The sequence below is a fragment of the Dasypus novemcinctus genome, chromosome 1, assembly GCF_030445035.2.
Source record: "Dasypus novemcinctus isolate mDasNov1 chromosome 1, mDasNov1.1.hap2, whole genome shotgun sequence".
Lineage (NCBI taxonomy): Eukaryota > Metazoa > Chordata > Mammalia > Cingulata > Dasypodidae > Dasypus > Dasypus novemcinctus.
The window spans coordinates 115,357,859-115,378,158 of NC_080673.1; the positions used below are offsets into that span (position 1 = coordinate 115,357,859).

Below are 20,300 nucleotides of genomic sequence, written 5' to 3' on the forward strand. Positions count from 1 at the left end.
GGGTGTCCCCTGCGTAGGGGAGCCCCACATGCAAGGAGTGCGCCCCGTACGGAGAGCCGCCCAACGCGAAAGGAAGTACAGCTTGCCCAGGAATGGTGCCTCTGCACAGACGGAGAGCTGATGTAGCAAGATGATGCAACAACAAAAAAAAGAAACACAGATTCCCATGCCGCTGACAACAACAGAAGTGGACAAAAAGAACACACAGCAAATGGACACAGAGAACAAACTTGGGCGCGGGGAGGGTGAAGAGGAGAAATTTTTTTAAAAGTCCTTTGTTTAAAAAGGAATGAATGCATCAGTAAATTCTTCAAACTAAGATATGATGCAAGAGAATCATGATCGAAACCCAAGCATGCACTCCTTTTACTTCTGAACTTATAACATTCTTCTACTCCTTTCACTCTCAAATGGTGACTTTGCCTCGAGCAACACAGAAAACTGGAGCAATCAGGCAAGAATTAATTATGTCCCACCATCATTCTACCCTCAATCTGCACTGCCCCTGGTTAGACTGGAATAAATATTTCTGTTCAAACCCTACAATTCTGCACTGGATCCCACTTCCTGTCTCCTATCCTGGGACATTGCTTCTGCAATTATCATGCATGATCATTTCCACCATCCAAACTGGCTCGTTCTTACAGTCATACAAACATGACTTAATATCACCTCTTTATACAACAAAACTCACCCATGATTCTCTACTCTCCTTCACAATAAAACTTCTCAGAGTCATTGTTTCTACTTGCTCTTCTCCTATTCTCTGTTCATCCCACTCTGGTCATGTTTTTACCCTCTTTCCACTGAGATGGCCCCATCTTACCAATGCAAAAATAAACTCTTGCTCATCTTACTCGACCTTTTATCAGTATTTTACAGATTGGCTGCTTCCTCCTAGAAATACTTCCTTCTGTTGGGTTGATGAGTCACCATCTCCTAGTTTTCACCTACTTTAGAGAATGGTCCTTCTCAGTCTCTCTTTCTGGCTCCATGTCCAGTGTCTGATCTCTAAATGGAAAAATTCCCTCAAGCCTAGATTTTGTCTCCTTTCTCTTCTCACTCATTCTAAGTGATCAGGGTTATCTAAGCCCTGACCTTAAACCCCATCTATAGCTCGATAACTACCATGTTTATATATCTAGTTCTGTCACCTTCCCTGAGCCCCAGATTCGGACAGTCAACAAAGACATTGGTTTTCCTCTCCAAGAACATTTCAAACTGACCCCATCTCATGTAACTAGCCAGTCTCACATAACCAGCTCCACCTTATATATTCTTCAACCTCTCTTACTATGCTCTGCTTTACTGGCCATTTGTCTCTCACACATGCCAATCATTCTTGCCTCAAAGCTTTTCTAATAGGAAGAGCAGATTGTAGATTGACTAGGTGAGCCCCTGGGATATTTACCTCAAGTTGAGCATAGTTAAATCTTGGAACAGTTCTCTAACCTCTTTACACATCTTTCTCCAGGGGCTGGACAATCAATTTTAAGATTTGTGTGTGTGATTACTCTCTGGAAAGGAGCTATGACGGGGTAGAGGTACTAGGTGGTTACCTAGTAGGTAGGATCTCCTGGGTGGAGGGCAGATAGGGAGTGTTATAGCTCAGATTGCAATCCCAGATGGTTGTTATGCCTTGTTGTATCCTTCACTGTCTAAACTAGTATAAGCTAGGGTCTAGGCTTTTACTCTTATTTCTAGGTACCAATTATTTGCCAGGGCAGCTGATTTTACTAAGAGAATTGAGTTTACAAACTCACAATATGAGCAAAGTAGCATGGCAGGTGGCGGTATAAGCTTTGGGGTCAGACTGCTTGGGTCTGAATCCAGCTCTGCCACTTATTAGCAGTGCAACTTTGGGTAAGTTCAACCATTCCGAGCCTCAGTTTTTTTTTATTTGTAAAATGCAGGAAATAATACCAACTGGAACTGATGTGAGGATTACAAACTTTGATCCACATAAAGTGCTTGGATTGGTGCCTGACACAGAGATTAAATTAATATTAGTTGTTACTATGATCATCATAATTATTATTGTTACTTGTTAATAAAAAGGATATAAGCAATGGGTTTTGCCTTGGGAGTCTCATCTGCTAGGAAGACAGACAAATGAAGAAGCGAGCATTTCATAACATATTTTTTAAACACTCTAACTGAAGACCTTATTATTTTGGTAAGGAATATGAATATATATGAATAGTATAATATTTCAAATACTACCCTGAAATCTAGAGAAAGATAATTAAAAAAAAAAAGAAAGTGTAATAGATACCTGATAAGTTGTCACAAAGTTGGCATATGTCCCAGCAAAAATGTGTTTGACTTGAACATTCACAAGGTCTAAAAGAGAGTCATAAATCCACGCTTGAGTAAAAAAGAAATCTGATGTATTACCAAGCCAAATTTACATATTTATTGGCCATTTATATGCCCATAAATGGATTTTGACTACAAACAGTATTAAAGATCAATTTTTCAGATGAGATTTTACATAACTTACTTTAAATTTAATTTTTCATGACTTTTTTATTGAAGCAAGATTGATATGTTTTAGAAGAGGTTTTGTTAAATATATAAAAGTATATCCCTCTGATACTTAAGTGACCAATTTAGCATCCTTTATATTAATTTAATCTTTAGAGATGATTACAAAATACTCCAGGAATCACTCCATTAAGAAAAGAAGTACAATGTACATATTTAAAATAAAAGTATTAAAGGAACCACAGTTGTATGGGCTCCTTTGAAAGGAAGCTGACTAGTATTTCTCCTCCAGTGGCATCAGTTAACACAAGATCATGAGTTGGTGGAACTACTCATACCTTCAGCAGAAATTAGGCATCTAATGTCAAAGTTCTTTGTCAGGGCCTCCGGATGACTTGGGCTGCTTGTGTGACTTCGCCCATGACCAAAAGATAACACCTGACCAGAGGTGTAGACATATGCAAGGGTGTGATAGCTACAGTAAAGAGAATACATTCCAATGAAGACCAAGACATGCCTGGTTTGAGAAAGTCAGTATTTCTTAGCGGAAAATAATAGACTTATCTTATACTGAGTACCAGTTCTCTTCTCATAATACCAGTGATAGAGTAGTACCAAATGAAGCAGATATACAAATAGTAGGTGAATATTAGCTTATTACAAACTTTCAAGATAGGACATTACTGACAAGCAACAAAAGCCTTTACCAAGGTTTCTATCCTTTTTTTCTTTTTTTAAGGTACCAGGCCTGGGATTTAACCCGGGACCTCGTATATGGGAAGCTGATGCTCAGTCACTGAGCCACACTGGCTCCCTAGAGTTGGTGTTTTCATTTGTTTGCTTGTTTTTTGTTTTTAGGAGGCTGAATCTAGGGGACGGAATCTAGGACCTCCCATGCGGGAAGCAGGTACTCTACCACTTGAGTCACATCTGCCTCCCCATTCTTTTTGTTTTAAATGCAAACAGCTTTTTAAAATTAATTAGGTAGGTAATAATAGTGGCTAGAATTTGGTTATGCAAAACTCTGAATATACATGCAAATATATATCCTCTTCTACATGCATGAGATTACCTTGTTTAACATTGTTAATCAAGGAGGCAAGCACCACTGCTTCTGTTATCAACCCACTCCCCAACTCCCAGCACCTACTAAGGTGGTTTATACCTAATAGACCTCCAGTACATTCTTGTTAAATAAATGAAATGTCTAGGATAAAGAAGTAAAAGCAGAAAAATTAAACTATATTTGAAAGAAGCCAATTTTCAAAAAGGCAACTGACCTATAAAAATAGTAGCCACATATTTTAGAGTTTTAAAGTTCAATGGCCATCCATGTGCAATCTAAGCCCCCTCTTGATCTAGAGGTGGAGGGGACATCGCCATCCCAGGGTCCACAGAATGGAGGAATAAAACATGGACTAAAGTGGACTTACTGATAATCTACTATGAAACTATTGTGACAAGTAATAGCAGACATTTTAGCATCGAGGTGTAGAAAGTGGTCACAGTAGTTGCTGAGGCCAGGGAGAGGGTAGAAGAAATGTGACGTGGGGGCATTTTTGGGATTTTGAGTTGCCTTAATGATATTGCAGGGTCAGATGCTGGACGTTATAGATCCTGCCATAACCCACTGAATGTACTGGGGGAGAGTGCGACCTACAGGGTAAACTCTTATCTGTGTAGTGCAGGAGTGCCCCAAAATGTGTTCACTGAGTGCGATGAGGGTGCCACAATGATGAGGTGTAGGGAGCCACCCGCTGTGAGACCTATCTACAACCTCCCACAACATGGCGGAGTTCACAAATCTGCCCTGTCATTTTCTTATTCTTCTCCTCCCTGCTTGTTTGTTCTCCCCCTCCCGCCACTACTCAGGTGACCACAGCAATACGCATGCGCAAGGCACGAAACTCCGCAGACCCGGTGCGAACTGTCGGCCAATCCCCTCCTTGGACGTCTGCCACCCACTAGACCAGCCTATCACCTATGTACACGTTCCCTTCCCTCTCTATATATCCCCGTGTTTTACCCCCAATAAACGAGGCTTGATCAGAACCCTGTCTTGCCTCCATTCTTCTCTCGACTCCTGCCCCACCCTGCTTCTTCCCACAGGTTCCTGGACTCGCCCCCGCCGGCTCGGGCAATGAGGGAGGTTGTTGGTGTGGGGGGGGTGGGGGATTTACAGGAACTTCTTGTATTTTTTAGTGTAACAATTCTTTTGTGATATATATATCTTCAAAAAAATACAATTTACAAAAATGATGTGGTGGGGAGTGGGTTATATGGGAACCTCTTGTTTTTTGTTTTTTTTATGTTTTTTAATGTAACATTCCTTGTGATTTAATTTTTTAAATTAAAAAAAAAAAATAAAGTTTGATGACATGCCATATGAATCATTTCTAACTAATAAAACATAACACTTCCCACTCATGCTAAAGAAATAAAGCCTATTACCTTCCACAGTCTATCTGTGAAACCAGGCCCCCAATTCTGTCCACAAGTTGTGGGCCTTTCTTCTCAGGAGAGGAGCTGTGTCCCAACTGTCCTGAGCTGTTGTCTCCAAATGTGAACACTTTACCATCCTGTTTAAAAAAGGATGAATGAGAGTAATTTCTGGTTGAAAGGATAATTAAAAGCTTAACTATTAAGAATCATAAGCGTTAATATGAGAACACTATATGAAATATAAGCACTATATAAAAAGGAATGTAGAGTTTTAAAAATGAATGTAGAGTTAACACATTAAACATGAAAAAACATTGGGACTGCATTAAGAACTAGGCAATTAGTAAATGTCTGTTGAATGAATGAATGCACAAATAAACTGGTTCAAGAGTAACATCCACATTTAAGTATAGGGTTGTTTTATTTATTTGAGCATTCTCCTGAAAATACTCTCTTTTGAAAAGATGATTCAGTGCACATTGTGAATGTAATCAACATCACTGAATGATACATTTGAATGTGGTTAAAATGGGGAAATTTTAGGTTGTATATATGTTACTAAAATAAAAATTTTAAAGACAACAATATAGTACTGTACAACACAAACAGTGACCTTTAAAGTAAACCATTGACTAGAGTTAATAGCACAATTACAATAATATTCTTTCATCAACTGTAACAAATATATCAAAATCATGCATGATGTTAATAATGGGGTGGGGGTATATGGGAACTCTGTATTTTCTCCATACTTTTTCTGTAAACCTACAACATCCTTACAGAAAAAAAAAAGATGATTCTGTGATTAAAAACAATTCTACATTTCTCCTACCAACTAAGAAATACATAATGCAAACAACTGACGGTTTCCTAATTTATGTTTTTAAACAAAAAATAAAAAATTATTTTAGGTATATAGTTTTTAAACAAACATTTCAACCATACGAACACTCTTCAAGTCCATTCCTTATGACTGTGGAGAGAATTCATCCTGTTGGAATATATCATTTGGCCAATATAAGAAGGGGAAGAAATATTTCAGGAAGCTGGCTCAGACTTATGTTGAGCAACAAATGGAGCAAAGTATGTTCTAATCTGTGTCTTACTGAGAACTGTAAAAATTGTTCCTGCTATAACAATTTTCACCTATAGCGTGACATTATCAATGAATAATTGCTAATAGGATTAGCTCCTCTATATATATTTGAATTTCTATTGTGGTAACTTATGTACAACATAGCATTTCCCATTTTAACCACTTTCCGTGTGTACAAGTCAGTGATTTTATTTACATTCACAATATTGTGCTACCATCACCACAATCCATTGCTAAAACTTATTTATCACCCCAGGAACTCTACCCATTAAGAAATATCTCCCAATTCCTCCCCCCTCCCTAGTCCCTGGTAAGCTGTCATCTACTTTCTGTTTCTATAAATTTACTTATTCCAGGGATCTTATATATTTTTAAAATATATTTGTCCTTTTGTGTCTAGCTTATTTCACTCAGCATGATGTATTCAAGTTTCATTCATGTTACATTCCTTTTTATGGCTGTATAGTATTCCACTGTATAAATATACCACATTTGCGTATTCATCTGTTAATGGACACTTGGGTTGCTTCTACCTGTTGGCTAGAAGGCTCTGTGAATATTAGTGTACAAATATCCGTGGAACTGGAAGCCATATGGTAATTCCATGTTTAACTTTTTGAAGAACTGTCAAACTTATTTTCCACAGTGGCTACACCATTTTACATTCCCACTAACAATTCAGAAGGTTTTTCTCACCAATACTTGTTATTTTTTGGTTTTTAATAATAAACATTCTAGTGGGTTTGAAGTGGTACATCATTGTGATTTTGATTTGCATTTCCCTAATGGCTAATGATGCTGAGCATCTTTTCATGTGTTTATTGGCCATTTGTATATCTTTGGAGAAATGTCTGTTAGAATCTTTTGCCGAGTTTGTAACTGGACTGTTTATTTTTTTGTTGTTGAGTTGCAGTTCTTTATTATATGTGATTTGCTGCATTTTCTCCCATTCTGTAGGTTTTCATAACTTTCTTGATAATGCCTTTGATGCACAAAAGTTTTCAATTTTAATGAGGTCCAATTTATTGTGTCTTTTCTTGTTTGTGCTTTGATGTCATATCTAAGGATTCATTGCCTAATACAAGATCTCCCCCTCCTCTGTTTTCTTTTTAAATTTTTATGGTTTTAGCTCCTACCTCTGGGTCATTGATTCATTTCTCAGTTAATTTTTTATCAGTATATAGTGTGAGGTAGATGTCCAACTTCATTCTTTTTCATGTGGATATCCAGTTTTCCCAGGACCATTTGTTGAAGAGTAGCTGTTTTAGTTTACTAGCTGCTAAAATTGCTATCATGCAATGGCTTGACTTAAACCATGATTGGCTTACAGCTTTGAGGCTAGGAGTAGTCCAAACTAGAGGCATCAGCAAGGCGATACTTTTCCCCAGAAGACTGGGGTTCTGGCTCTAGCTGCTGGTGATCCTGGGTCCTTTACTTTTCCATCACATGGCAATGCTCATGGCAGTGTCTCCTTTCTTCTCCAGGTTCCGTTGACTTCCAGCTTCTGGCCCTGTTCTGTCTGTCTGACTTTCACTCACTTATAAATGACTCCATTGAACTGAATTAAAGCCGAACCTGATTCATTTCACTGGACGTAACATCTTGAAAAGATCTTATTTACAATGGGTTCAAACCCACCAGCCTGAGGACCAAAACCATGTCCAAACTGGGGTACACAGATCATATCCACCATAGTATTATAGCTTCTATATTTATCCAAGTTAACAAGTACATAAAAATGTTTCCTAATGCTGAAATAAGCTTTTGTTATAGGATCTTGAAAATCTCATGATTTATGCTTAGTTTTCTTCTCTATAAATATTTGCACATTGAATGGATATGTCCAGATACTGACCCACATCTTGCTTCCAACATTGATCAGTACATGCACGTCATGGTAATATTTCTCTGAGATTTAAAAAATTGCAACAGATTTTGGATTACCTGTGTCAGCACGGCAGTATGCTCAGAACCACAGCTGATATAAATCACATCTAGATTCTTCAGTGCACCAATCGAACGAGGCTTATAGATTTGCTCTGTTGAAAGAAAACAGAACTTCTAAAGTATGAGAAACAGATTCGGATTTTACCTTTTTAAATAAAATATCTAATATAATTCATTAAAATAATTGTTAAAAGTAAGCAGTCAGAAGTATCATCAAAAAAAAAAAAAGTATCATCAAACAGAAGGGAAACCCTGCTTTGGAAAAGAAAAAGCACCATATAGTAAATACTGCTGCAAAGATGTAATGGCAATTGGGATAATAAGAGAACCTTCTTCATACTCTGAGAGTTCAATGAAATGAGGTTTAAGTGCCCAGAACAGTGCTGACACACAATAGGTGCTAAATATAAACTAGCCAAATATACATATTGAACAGAGGAGGACACAATTTATGGGAAAGACTTCATGGTGAATTTGTTTTATAAATTGCTATAGGAAGTGGTTCTTTCCGCTAAAGGCCAGCAGTGTTCCAATCCAGCAGTTCCCACACTCCACTGTACAATTGTCTCCCAAAGATGTCCACTTCCTAATCCCCGGGGTTTGTGACCATGTTATGGTACATGGCAAAGGGGAGTTAAGGTAGCAGATGGAATTAAGGTTGCTAATCAGCTGACCTTAAAATAGGGAGATTACCCTGGATTATCTGGGTGGGCCCCAATATAATCACAGGGTCCTTAACTAAGGAAGAGGGAGGCAGAAGAGTCATTGTCAGAGGGACGCAATCTGAGAAAGACCTGACTGGGCATTGATGGCTTTGAAGATGAAATGAGGCTGTGAGTCGAGGAATGTGGGAAGCCCCTAGAAGCTGGAGAGGGCAAACAAGCAGAGTCTCCCTACATCTCCAGAAAGGAACACAGCTCTACCGACATTTTTATTTTAGCCCAATGAGGCCTATGTCAGACTTCTGACCTCAAGAACTATAAGAGAATAAATCTGTGTCACTTTAAAACACTGAGTGTGTGGAAATCTGTTAGAGCAGCAATAGGAACCAGAGCTTCCCAGGAGATTCTAATATGTCATGAAGTTTGGGAACCACTATTCTAATTTTTGACACTGCCTTTTTCAGAGTTGCTCTTCCAATATGAAACAAACAAACAATTTAGGACAAAGACAAGGCTATTTTGTTACCTGGGACATTACTGCCACTGAGGGCCAGTTGACCTGCCTGGTTGCCTCCCCAGCCAAACGAAGTACCAGAAAGGGAAAGGGCAAAGCTGTGCGCTCCTCCTGCAGCCACCTGAGCCACGGGGATCCCCTCCAGGGACCTCACCCTCTGCGGACTGGCTTGGGATGAGAAATTCTTCCCCAGTCCCAGTTGACCTTGGCTGTTCTTTCCCCACGAAAATACTATGCCATCTACGAAAATAAAGAAGAGAAATTCAGAACTGCAAACACATTGGAATACCAAATTCAGTAGAAAATTCCACTGTAACCTACAAATCTTTAGAGAATAAAACAGGGATAAAAGAGAGCATGGGATTAAAATACTTTGACTGAATGCAAGGGGGATGGGTAAGGTCACCTTCAAAAGTCCCTTCCACAGTAGCCACTCTTCTCCCTCAGTTAATGGTAACTCTGTTCTTTCAGTCACTAAGACCAAAAAGTCTTGAGTGTTCCTTGACTCCCTTCTTTTGCATGCCTCGACCCAGCAAATCCTAAAAGTCTACCTAGAATCCAAGCTGTTTTCACCTTTCCACTATTACCACCTTAGTCTAAAACCCATCATTTCTTCCTTGGAAAACTGGTCTCCCCATTTCCACATTTGGCCCCAACAGTCTGTTCTCCAAAGAGCAGTCTTAGAGATCTTTATTTTCTTTATTGTGGCAAAATAAAATACATAGAACACAAAATTGACCAATTTAACTATTTTAAAGTATGCAATTCAGTGACATTCAGTACTTTCATAACATTATGTAACCATCCCAACTATCTAGTTCCAGAATATTGTCTTCACCCCAAAAAGAAACCCTGTGCTTATTAAACAGCCATGCCCCCTTCCCTCCCTACCCCCAGCCTCCGGCAATCACTCATCTGCTTTCTGTTTCTATGGATTTGCCTATTCTGGATATTTTATATAAATGGAATTATATAATATGAGGCCTTCTATGTCTGGTTTCTTTCACTTAGCATAATGCTTTCAAGGTTATCCATGTGTAGCATGTAGGAGTACTTTAATCCTTTTATGGCTGAATAATATTCCATTACATGGATAGTTACATTTTGTTTATCCATTTTTCAGGTGCTAGACATTGGGTTGTTTCTACCTTTTGGCTATTATAAATCATGCTTCTATGAACATTTGTGTTCAATTCTTTAGCAGAGTGATTTTTAAAAAATTTAAGTCAGATCAAACCCTTCAGGAGGTTGCTAACTCACACAATAAAGGGCTGGTTCTCGTACCCCCATCACCATCTCTCAGACCTCATCTTCCCCTTGCTCACTCCTCTCTGACTTCCTTGCTGTTCAAGGACCTCACCCCTAAGAATACCTACCCCTTGGCCTTTGCAACTGCCATTTCCCCTTGCCTGGGTCATTCTTCCTTCAATTAGTACCATGGCTCCCTCTTTTCCTTCCTTTAGGTCTCTGACCACATATCACCTTCTAAGAGAAATCTTCTCTGACCTCCTTATATAAAATAACAAGACTCGTTACCTCTGCCCAGTTACCCACTCTCTGTCCCCTTAGCCAGCTTTACTTTTCTCCACAGCCCACATCACTATCTGATATGCTACATAACTATTTGTCTAGGTAGCGACTGGCTCACTTTCCCCACTTCTCCCCAGAATATAAGGTCCACGAAAGCAGCATCTTAGGTCTGTTCTCTGTTATATCCTCTTTGCCTGGCACAGTGTAGGCACTCAATAAAATGTGTGGAATGACTGAGTGGAAAAAAAATAATGTGTTGAATGTGACCAAAGATGACAATTTATACCAGTTTTAAAATGAAGCTCTTCTAATACTTAATTAGATATTCAGAGAAATGCCAATATAGCTCAGATTTTATGTTATAGCTACTTTCATTTTTAGCCCTTCTAAGGGTATTTCTACTACAGAACAGAACTTCTGAAGACATGATGCAAAATGGCAAAGTCCCACCAAGGTCTGTGAGGATTCCCAGTTCACCACGGCAAATGCATCACCAGAACAAAAGTACCTGGGCTCTACGCAACCTTTACAGTCCAGATTAATATAAAGACAAATCAATATCCAAGGAAATGGGCGGCGGACTTGGCCCAGTGGTTAGGGCATCTGTCTACCACATGGGAGGTCCACGGTTCAAACCCCGGGCCTCCTTGACCCATGTGGAGCTGGCCCATGCGCAGTGCTGATGCACGCAAGGAGTGCCCTGCCACGCAGGGGTGTCCCCCCGCATAGGGGAGCCCCACACGCAAGGAGTGCGCCCCGTAAGGAGAGCCGCCCAGCATGAAAGAAAGCGCAGCCTGCCCAGGAATGGTGCCGCACACACGGAGAGCTGACACAACAAGATGACACAACAAAAAGAAACACAGATTCCCGTGCCGCTGTCAACAACAGAAGCAGACAAAGAAGACGCAGCAAATAGACACAGAGAACAGGTAACTGGGATGTGGGGGAGGAGAAGGGGAGAGAAATAAATAAATAATAAATCTTTTTTTAAAAAAAATCCAAGGAAATAATTTTTAAAATTAACAATTAAAAAGAAGGAAGGTGAGGAAGGAGGAGAAATTAATATTGATCACACCACTACTACATTCCAGGGGCTCTACAAGTTATATTATACCTTGTCTCATTGCATCTTCTAAACAACCTGTAAGCTAGGCATCAATATTCCTACAGATGAGAAAATTAAGACCCAGGAAAGTTACATGACTTGCCCAAGATCAAGCTAGAAACAATAAATAGAAGGAATTACACCATGGCCACGGGGTGTACCTGATCTCACAGTCTGTGTGATGCAGTGAGTAAGTACTCAGGGGTGGAATTCAACAAGTATCGGTTCAGATGCCACCTCTTCTATTTCTTACCATGTAACCTAGGGCAAATTATTTAAGTTTCCCAACCCAAGTTTCCTCATTGGTGAAATGAGGATATAAATAATATTTGGCTCTGGGGCTTGTTAGGTGATTACATGAGAGAGCACACGGAAAGCATTTAACACAGCAGCCAACACACAAAAGAGAGTAGGTAAAGCCAGGTTTTCATAGCTCTTGTGGCAAAGTTGCAATGGCGCATAAGACATGGAATGTTTACATGATTGAAGATGGGCACAAGATGGGGGAAGTTGATAGAAAAAAAAAGCAGAGTCATGATTTTGACATCTTGACTTTTCTTTCTTTGATCTAAGTAAAAAAGACAGAGCCCTTAGTCTGGTTTACCATTGTAAGTGAGTCACTTAGCATAAAAGGCAAAGAGCTGGAAGTAAAATGTCTTCCAGGTTCTGAGGGAGTCAGTCAGCCAGGTCCTGATGGCAACGAGATATGAATAAGGTACAGTTTAGAGTACAATGAGTACAAAGAAATTTTTTAAAACATGAAAAACAGTACCTATAAAACTTGGAGAGTTAAAAACATCTGAATGCATTGAAATGAACTCCAATTCATTAGAAATCAAATTCTCATTCCTTTTCAGAAAGTTACTTCCTACTCCCACCCAGGAGATCTCAAAAGCCTTTTACCTTGTGATAATGCCAGGGAGTGATAGTGCCCACAGGAAACTTGTATTATCTTTCTATCAGTCAGAGTGTTTATTTTCCTACAATAAAAAGGATACAAAATCTATTAATCCTTCTTTAGAGTGTCTTACAAAGTAGAATACAGATACTTAAAACTAACCCGGGTAATATATCTGGTAAAGGGAAATCATTTTATTTTCCTGTATTTCTATAGTGCCTTTATTCAAAAGCCTTCAAGCTGTTTTTAACATGACAGCAACAAGTGCAAACGTATAGGACAGAATAAAAAATGGCAGATAATATAAATGTGACTCTTATTGGATTTTTAATGCATTATATAATATACTAATTTTTATTCTGTAGTTAGTTTAAAAGACAAATTTCTTCATAAATGTATAGCATAAAGCTTTAGAATTTATACAACACTGTCACCTCTATCTCTTAAATTAGGTTCTGGGAGATTAAAAAAACCAATAGATTAAATCATTTGATATTGCTGTTTTTGTGGGTCAAAACATAAAATTATTGGCAATCACATATAGTTCAACCCAACAGATGCCAGAGAGATTAATTAGGCCTCAAGTTGTAGAACGAGACTCAAACTTTAATCTTTTTCTTCCAAGTTCAATGCTCATTCCTCCAAGCCACAGAGAGCTCTGAAAAGATAAAATGACCAGAGAAAGTAATATGAGCTACTTCCTAGCATTACAAAACGGGCTTTTGAAAATCTGCTAATTCGTGAACACACAGTAAGGAGTTGACCACTTGTCCTATCACTTGTCATGTTCTTGAGGATATGTGATTTTTTTCCCATTTCCATTCCAATAGATAAGATTAAGACCAAAGTGCTCCATGTTTTCATTTCACCCCATCCTTTTCTTTCACAGAAACTCAAATAGTAATTTGTGTAATAAGTTGTTTCTTGCCCTCTGCCCTCACTGGACTGTAATTGTTGCGGTTAGGAACTTTGCAATAGTCATTCTTGTATCCTAGCATCTTGAATCATCATGACTGGCACAAAAATCTTCAATGAATGAATCCATGAATGAATGGATTAATTAAGTAAATACTTACTTAGGTGTAAAACTTATTTCCTTAAATTCTCCAATCCCCAGCTGTCCTTCAGAACCAGCTCCCCATGCGAAGACCCTTCCATTGTGACAAACTGCCAAGGAGTGCTCCTTCCCACAGCTCACGAGATCAGTGTTCAGAGTTTCCAGTGCCTGAATTGGTTCTTTGGAATCAAAAACAAAGAAAAATCCACAAGATAATTAATTCGAATACAAGTTCAGGCAGCACTTTCCTTCAAAAAGAAGGGTCACCTAGATCCCTTGTCTTCCCCTATTAGCTTTTAAATCAAGGCCTAAACTACAATCTGAGGTCTGAAATAAATAAACTCAATGTGTGTGACACGGTTTTTATGGGAAAATGGCTGCTATTTAAAATGGTGGATTTGGGGGAGATCTCTGGGGACTCTGATGCTCGGTTGAACTATTTCTTTATGATGGTGGGAACAAAGCCCTTTGGTTTTAAAGGGTGTCTGAGAGAAAACCAGACCTTCTCTGGTCCACTTTCTCTTCTGGTTTCCCAGGCCATGAACAGTGAGAGTTGCTGAGTCCCTTGCTCTGGAGAAATGGGCAGGGACCCTGAATCATGACTGTGCCAGGCTGATAATGGATTCGCTTGTTATGATAACTGCATCAATATGCTCCTAAATGGGCCTGCGAAAAAAACTCTAATCACATTTCCCTACAAGGCCATTTAAATAGGGCCTCACAAGCTGTTTTCCTGGAATTTCTGTCTCTGAATTCTGAGAGGCTTGGAATAAAGTTTTTGTATCCCTGAAGATTCTGTTTTTTATTTGATCTTTTTGATTGACTATTTTCTTTCAAGCCATGTGACACTGAAGAATTTCCCAAAGATTCACACATTCATGGTGAAAGATGTTGGTACCACCTTCCTAGAGAATAATTTGGCATTATCAACAATATTAAATGTTGCCTCTCATTTCCAAGTCTTGGAATTTACTCTAAGCAAGTAATCAGAAATGTGGTCAAATATTTGACTGCAAGAGGGTCAATCACAGTGCTTTTATAAAAGCCGCAATTTGGGAAAAAAACTAAATTCCACAAAAGGAAAATTACTAAACTGTGATATTCTCAGAGCCTGGAATGGTGTGCAGCAATTTAAATTTTTCAAAGAATGTGTTTTCAAAGAATATATAATAAAAATGGAATATCTTCATGATATTATTATGTTTGGTGAAAAAGCAATCTACAGAGTAGTATAAACGTTGTACATACAAAACTGTATTATGACCATGATTTTTAAAGACTGAATGTATATATAGAAAGAAAAAAATGAGGAAGTGCATCGAAATACTAGTTGTCTGGATGTTAGAATTATAGGTCATTTATTTCCCCGTGTTTCTACAATAGTCGGTAATTGTAACAATGTTATTACATATTACAGTTTGGAGGGAAAAAAGATGCCCCTGGGTATTTCTGAGGGAGTTACAAGTGTCCAACCCACAAGGTTGGAAGGTCGGGTTAATTCCCCCAGGTGGATCCGCCTAAGCGAGGAGAGGTCTCCGGAAGGCCAGCGGGACCGACCGCATCCGCGTCGAGAGGGGCGCGGCCCGGGTTGGTTTCGGTTCTCAGCTTCTCTTTGAAGAGGAAATGGAAACCGTAACAAACCCCACGCTGGTCCGGAAAATGAAACTGAGGATTTTGCGCTCAAGCTGCTCTGAGCTGCTTTTCCCTCTCCTCCCGTCCGGAGGACCGTAAACGCCCCCGCCCCGCGCCCCCGCCGCGCGCCCCCCCGCCGCGCGCGCCCCCGCCGCGCGCGCCCCCGCCGCGCGCGCCCCCCCGCCGCGCGCCCCCCCCCGCCGCGCGCGCCCCCCCCGCCGCGCGCGCCCCCCCCGCCGCGCGCGCCCCCCCCCCCGCCGCGCCGCGCCGCCCCCCCCGCCGCGCTCCCCCCCCGCCGCGCCCCCCGCGCCCCCGCCGCTCACCTGGCTGCTCCCGGCTCGAGGCGCCCCGTCGTCCCAGCTGGCCCCGGTCGTTGGCCCCGCACGAGTAGACGACGCCGTCGCGCAGCAGCAGCAGCGAGTGGCGCTCCCCGCTGGCCGCCTGCCGCAGCTCGGAGCCGCTCGCGCGGGCCGCCCCCCGGGACAGCGGCTTCGGGGAGCCGGCGCTCCAGTGGAAGTACATCCCGCGCCCGCGCCCGCGCCTGCGCCCGCTCCAGGTGGGTCAGGTCCGCCGCGGACGGGCTCCCAAAGCCTAGCGGACAGATGTGCGGGCTCCCAAAGCCTAGCGGACAGATGTGCCGGCTCCCAAAGCCTAGCGGACAGATGTGCCGGCTCCCAAAGCCTAGCGGACAGATGTGCCGGCTCCCAAAGCCTAGCGGACAGATGTGCGTCGATCTCCCAGCATCGGCCCCGCCTCCGTCTCACCCCAGCCTCGCTGAGCCCGCCACCTTTCCCGCAGTCGCGCAGCCCCTCACGCCTTTCAGGGATGAAACTTGAGTTTAAAGGGAGGAGCCGAGGAGCTCCTGGGATTTACACCCTGGCCAAGCCACTTGAAATCTTACGTGACTGACTCTGGGCAAGTTATTTAACGGTTCTGTACCTCAGCTCCCCCATCTGTGAAATCTGGAAAGTAAATCTAATATAGATGTTAGGACAATTAAATAGGCAATATGTACATACATATAGTGGTAGATTAGAACTCAGGATGCATTATAAAAACATTTAAGTGCCTACCCTCTTCCAGACGCTGTTTTTTGCACTGGATATACATAGTGAAAGAAAAACAAAATCCTCATTCATGGTGCTTCCATTCTCCTGAGGAAAAGAGAACATAAACAGATAAGCAAATATATATATTGTATAATGTCAATTGGCAAAACGAAGAATCATAAAGCAGGGAATGAAGTTGGGGGGGGAGCAGAAACTAACATTTTTGATAAGATGTCAGGAAAATTTCTCTGATACAGTGACATCTTAGGAAAGAGCTGCGGGGGCAGGGAATGAATCACCGCATGTCTAAGGGCAGGTGTGAAGAGGAACAGTTGGAAGATTTTAAAGAGAGAAGTTACACCATCTGACTTTTGTTTTCAAAGAATCACTGACTGCTGTGTAGAAAATATTAACAATAGGACAAAAGTTGTAGCAGGAAAGTACGTTAGTAGAGGCTGCTGTAGTAGCCCACGTGAGAGGGATAACACATGGACCATGTGATACCCTTGGAGGGATAAAGATGAGAAATTATTCAGATTCAGCATGTATTTTGAAAATGAGAGCCCACAGATTTGCTGATGGATTGGAAAAGGGGGAAGGAAAAATATAGGGATTAAGGATTACTCCCTGGCTCACAGTTTTGGGTGAACAGTGGGTGTTACCCTTTACCAGGATGGGGAGCCTTGAGGGAGGCACAGGTTAGGGGCTGCATGGATCAGGAGTCTGGTTTGGTAAAGGTAATTGTGTGATGACTTGTTATGCAAGTATGGCAATGGGCTAAACCACGTTGGATTTGAGCTGGAGTCATAAAACTGAGAATCATCAGCTTCAAAATGATACTTAAAGCCAGATGGCTGAATGAGATCACCTAGAAGGTGGGTGTGGCTACAGTATAGTAGAGATTAAAGAGGAAAATCAGGAGCAGGTAGTATGCCAGGAACAAGTCACGAATAAGGGAATGATCAACCCTGTAAATTGCTTGTTGAAGAAGATAAGAATCGCCAGTCTTTACATTGGGCAAAATGGAGGTCACTGATGACTTCGACAATGTTAGATATCATCAGGATTATTGTTCTGTTTTTATAGCATCTATCTATATAATCGCTTTACCACTACATTTTTAAGTTCCCTAAGACAACAACATATGTTGTTTGGTTTTTGTTTGTTTTTTTTCCCTATCTAGAGAGTGCCTTGCACATGTAGATGCTAATAAGTGTGTATGGAACAAATGGGTGGATGAGTGGTGAATAAATGAAAAGAATTTATATTACTGGTTCCATTTCACTGTATACCATATACAACCTTTTTCTGAATAAGAATTTCCTGAGTGTTTATTACTTTCCTCAGGCCCAAACTATAGAAATTTGGTATCACCATCATGAAACACTGAACCCTCCTATTAAGTTCTTCTAAAGAAAAAAAAATTGACTGGAGAACAAAAATGTAAATATATTATACACATTTTGTGTCCCCAGCACCTAGCATAGTATCTGCCATATAAAAAGAACTCTGTGTTAGTGGGGTAAGTGAATAAAATATAGATTAAAGCAATTGAGAAGTCATGTATGATTTGAAAAATACATATTTTCACATGTTGATGTGTACTCAGACACTTGGAAATAATCACCATTTACTGAATACTTAACATGAGTTGTCTGTTTTATATTAAATATCTAATTCTTCTATCAACTTTTCTTAGTTAAGACCTTTTGGTTGCAAATGACAGAAAACATTCACTTAAGCAAAAGGGAAAATTTTTTATAGACTGCATTATAGTTCAAAAATATTTGCTGTTGTTCTCTACCCTATGACATCAGGCTTGAGCATGTGATATGCTCTGGCCAATGATATGTAAATGAAAGTGATTTAACAGCCAGTACTTGTTCACCTTTTCTCTTTCTCCTCTGTTATCAGATAGAGATTGCTCGATCATCCTGTGTCCCAGAAAAACAACAATGGAGCAGAGCTGCAGGGGACCCATGTAGCATAAGGAAGAAATAACCTTTGCTGTTGTTAAGCCCTGGAGAATAGAGAGGTGAAGAGGGGGCAGATATTGTTGTGGCCTAATTGACAGTCACATAACGGCGAAGTGCACCAGTAGGGTTGAGTTCAGGCATTGTTGGCAACATGTCCTAATGACTCAATTTCTGTGTCTCTTCACACTGCCTCTTGCTATGAGGGTTTCATCTTCATTCATCTTCAGGTTTCAAACAGTGTACACCATGGTTCCAGAGTACACTGCCTCTGAGGTGGCTAAAGGGACGCAACAACTCTAAACTTTATGTCCAACTCTCGGTGTCACAGCCTGTGAGACAGGTGAAGGCAGTTAATAAACAGAAGTTCTGGCATTGAGTCTTAATGCACAGTTGGCCATGTTTGGGTCATATGTCTATCCCTGTAGCAGTTTGATATTATTGATGAATTCTAAAAAGAAATATTGGTTATGTTTGTAAACTGGTCTTTTCCTCTGGGTGTGATTAAATTATGATTAGAGTTTTAATTGGGCCACATCAGTAGGATGTTAAGTCTCTGCCCCCTTGGTAGACAGGGACTTATAGAGAAAATGACATGGCAGAAGAGTTAGTTGGAGTTTTTGAACTACAGCCTGGGAAATAAGCACACACAGGCAGCTGAGCCCGGAGAGAAGTGAGCCCTGGGAAAAGAGACAGATCCGGTCACCTGATATTCAACAGCTGGCCTTGTGGAGCAAGCAGGGCAGCTCAACCTGGAAAGAAACAAGCCCCAGGAAGAGAGGAACCCAGGAATCCTGATCTCTTGGCAGATGTCAGCAGCCATCTTGCTCCAACACATGGCAACAGACTTCAGTGAGGAAAGTAACTTATGCTTCATGGTCTGGTAACTGTAAGCTTCTACCCCAAATAAATACCCTTTATAAAAGCCAACACATTTCTGGTATTTTGCACCAGCACCCCTTTGGCTGACTAATACAATCCCTAAGCCAATCGCTGTGGAAATTAATGAGATAGAGCAAATCATAAGATCTATCAGCAAGGAGAAATGGAATCCCACCCAAGCACATTTTCTGAGAGTAAGGAGTAGGTCAACTCTAAAATGAAAAAATTAGAGATGTTGCTGGAAGAAGGGGGAATGGATACTAAGAAGACCAGCAACAAGTATCCTTTGCATTAACCATGCAAAATAAGTATTATTTTTATTCCCATTTTGTGGGTAATGAATCAAGGCTTAAAAAGTGTTTGGTAATTTGCTTAAACTTACACAGCCTGTAGGTGCCATGCTATTTTTTCACTTTTTTTTAATTACAGAAGTTGTAGTTTACAGAAAAATCATACATAAAGTACAGAGTTTCCCTATACCACTCTATTATTAACACCTTCCATTAAGTTGGTAGTCTGTTACAATTCATGAAATAACATTTTTATAATTGTACTATTAACTATAATTTGTCAGGATTTTAACACTGGTTAGATTGACTAGAAAGTCTATTTAATTCCCAAATACCCATTTTTAGTCTCTGATCTCTCCTCCTCTGGCGCCCCCGTGGGGTTAATGGCACATCCTCACAACCATTTCAATTTATTTTATATTCCCTCCCCATTGCAAAATGCTCCCCCAAACATTTAGTTGCCAAGGAATGTAGATAAACATCAGCAACACCACATTTTTCTATTTCTACCCCTCCTACCCTAATTTAGGTCTATGTAATAACATTTCATATGTCTCTACCTCTAATATCTGACATCTCTAATTGATAGTTTATGTTCTCCCAAAAGTTATCTGCTGAAAACACTGGCCTGATCACATCACTTACCTTTTTTAATGGTTGTAGGTCCATAACCTACAGAAAAAATGAATGTAAAATCTTTGCATGTAATTTAAGGTCCTCCATGATCTGCCTGCAA

The 20,300-nt window shown here is 40.5% G+C and overlaps 1 protein-coding gene across 1 annotated transcript in view; it reads right to left on the reverse strand.

The window, feature by feature from the left end:
* Positions 1 to 16,204, reverse strand: part of HERC6 (HECT and RLD domain containing E3 ubiquitin protein ligase family member 6) — a 68,200-nt gene extending 51,996 nt beyond the window's left edge. The window contains exons 1-8 of the mRNA XM_058295626.2: positions 15,694 to 16,204; positions 13,758 to 13,917; positions 12,687 to 12,763; positions 9,161 to 9,388; positions 7,970 to 8,064; positions 4,939 to 5,066; positions 2,826 to 2,962; positions 2,276 to 2,343 (exon numbers count right to left, since the gene is read on the reverse strand). Coding sequence (XP_058151609.1) covers positions 2,276 to 2,343; positions 2,826 to 2,962; positions 4,939 to 5,066; positions 7,970 to 8,064; positions 9,161 to 9,388; positions 12,687 to 12,763; positions 13,758 to 13,917; positions 15,694 to 15,892 — 1,092 coding nt within the window. The 5' untranslated portion in view covers positions 15,893 to 16,204. The remainder of the gene's footprint in view (positions 1 to 2,275; positions 2,344 to 2,825; positions 2,963 to 4,938; positions 5,067 to 7,969; positions 8,065 to 9,160; positions 9,389 to 12,686; positions 12,764 to 13,757; positions 13,918 to 15,693) is intronic.
* Between the last annotated feature and the right edge of the window lie 4,096 nt (positions 16,205 to 20,300).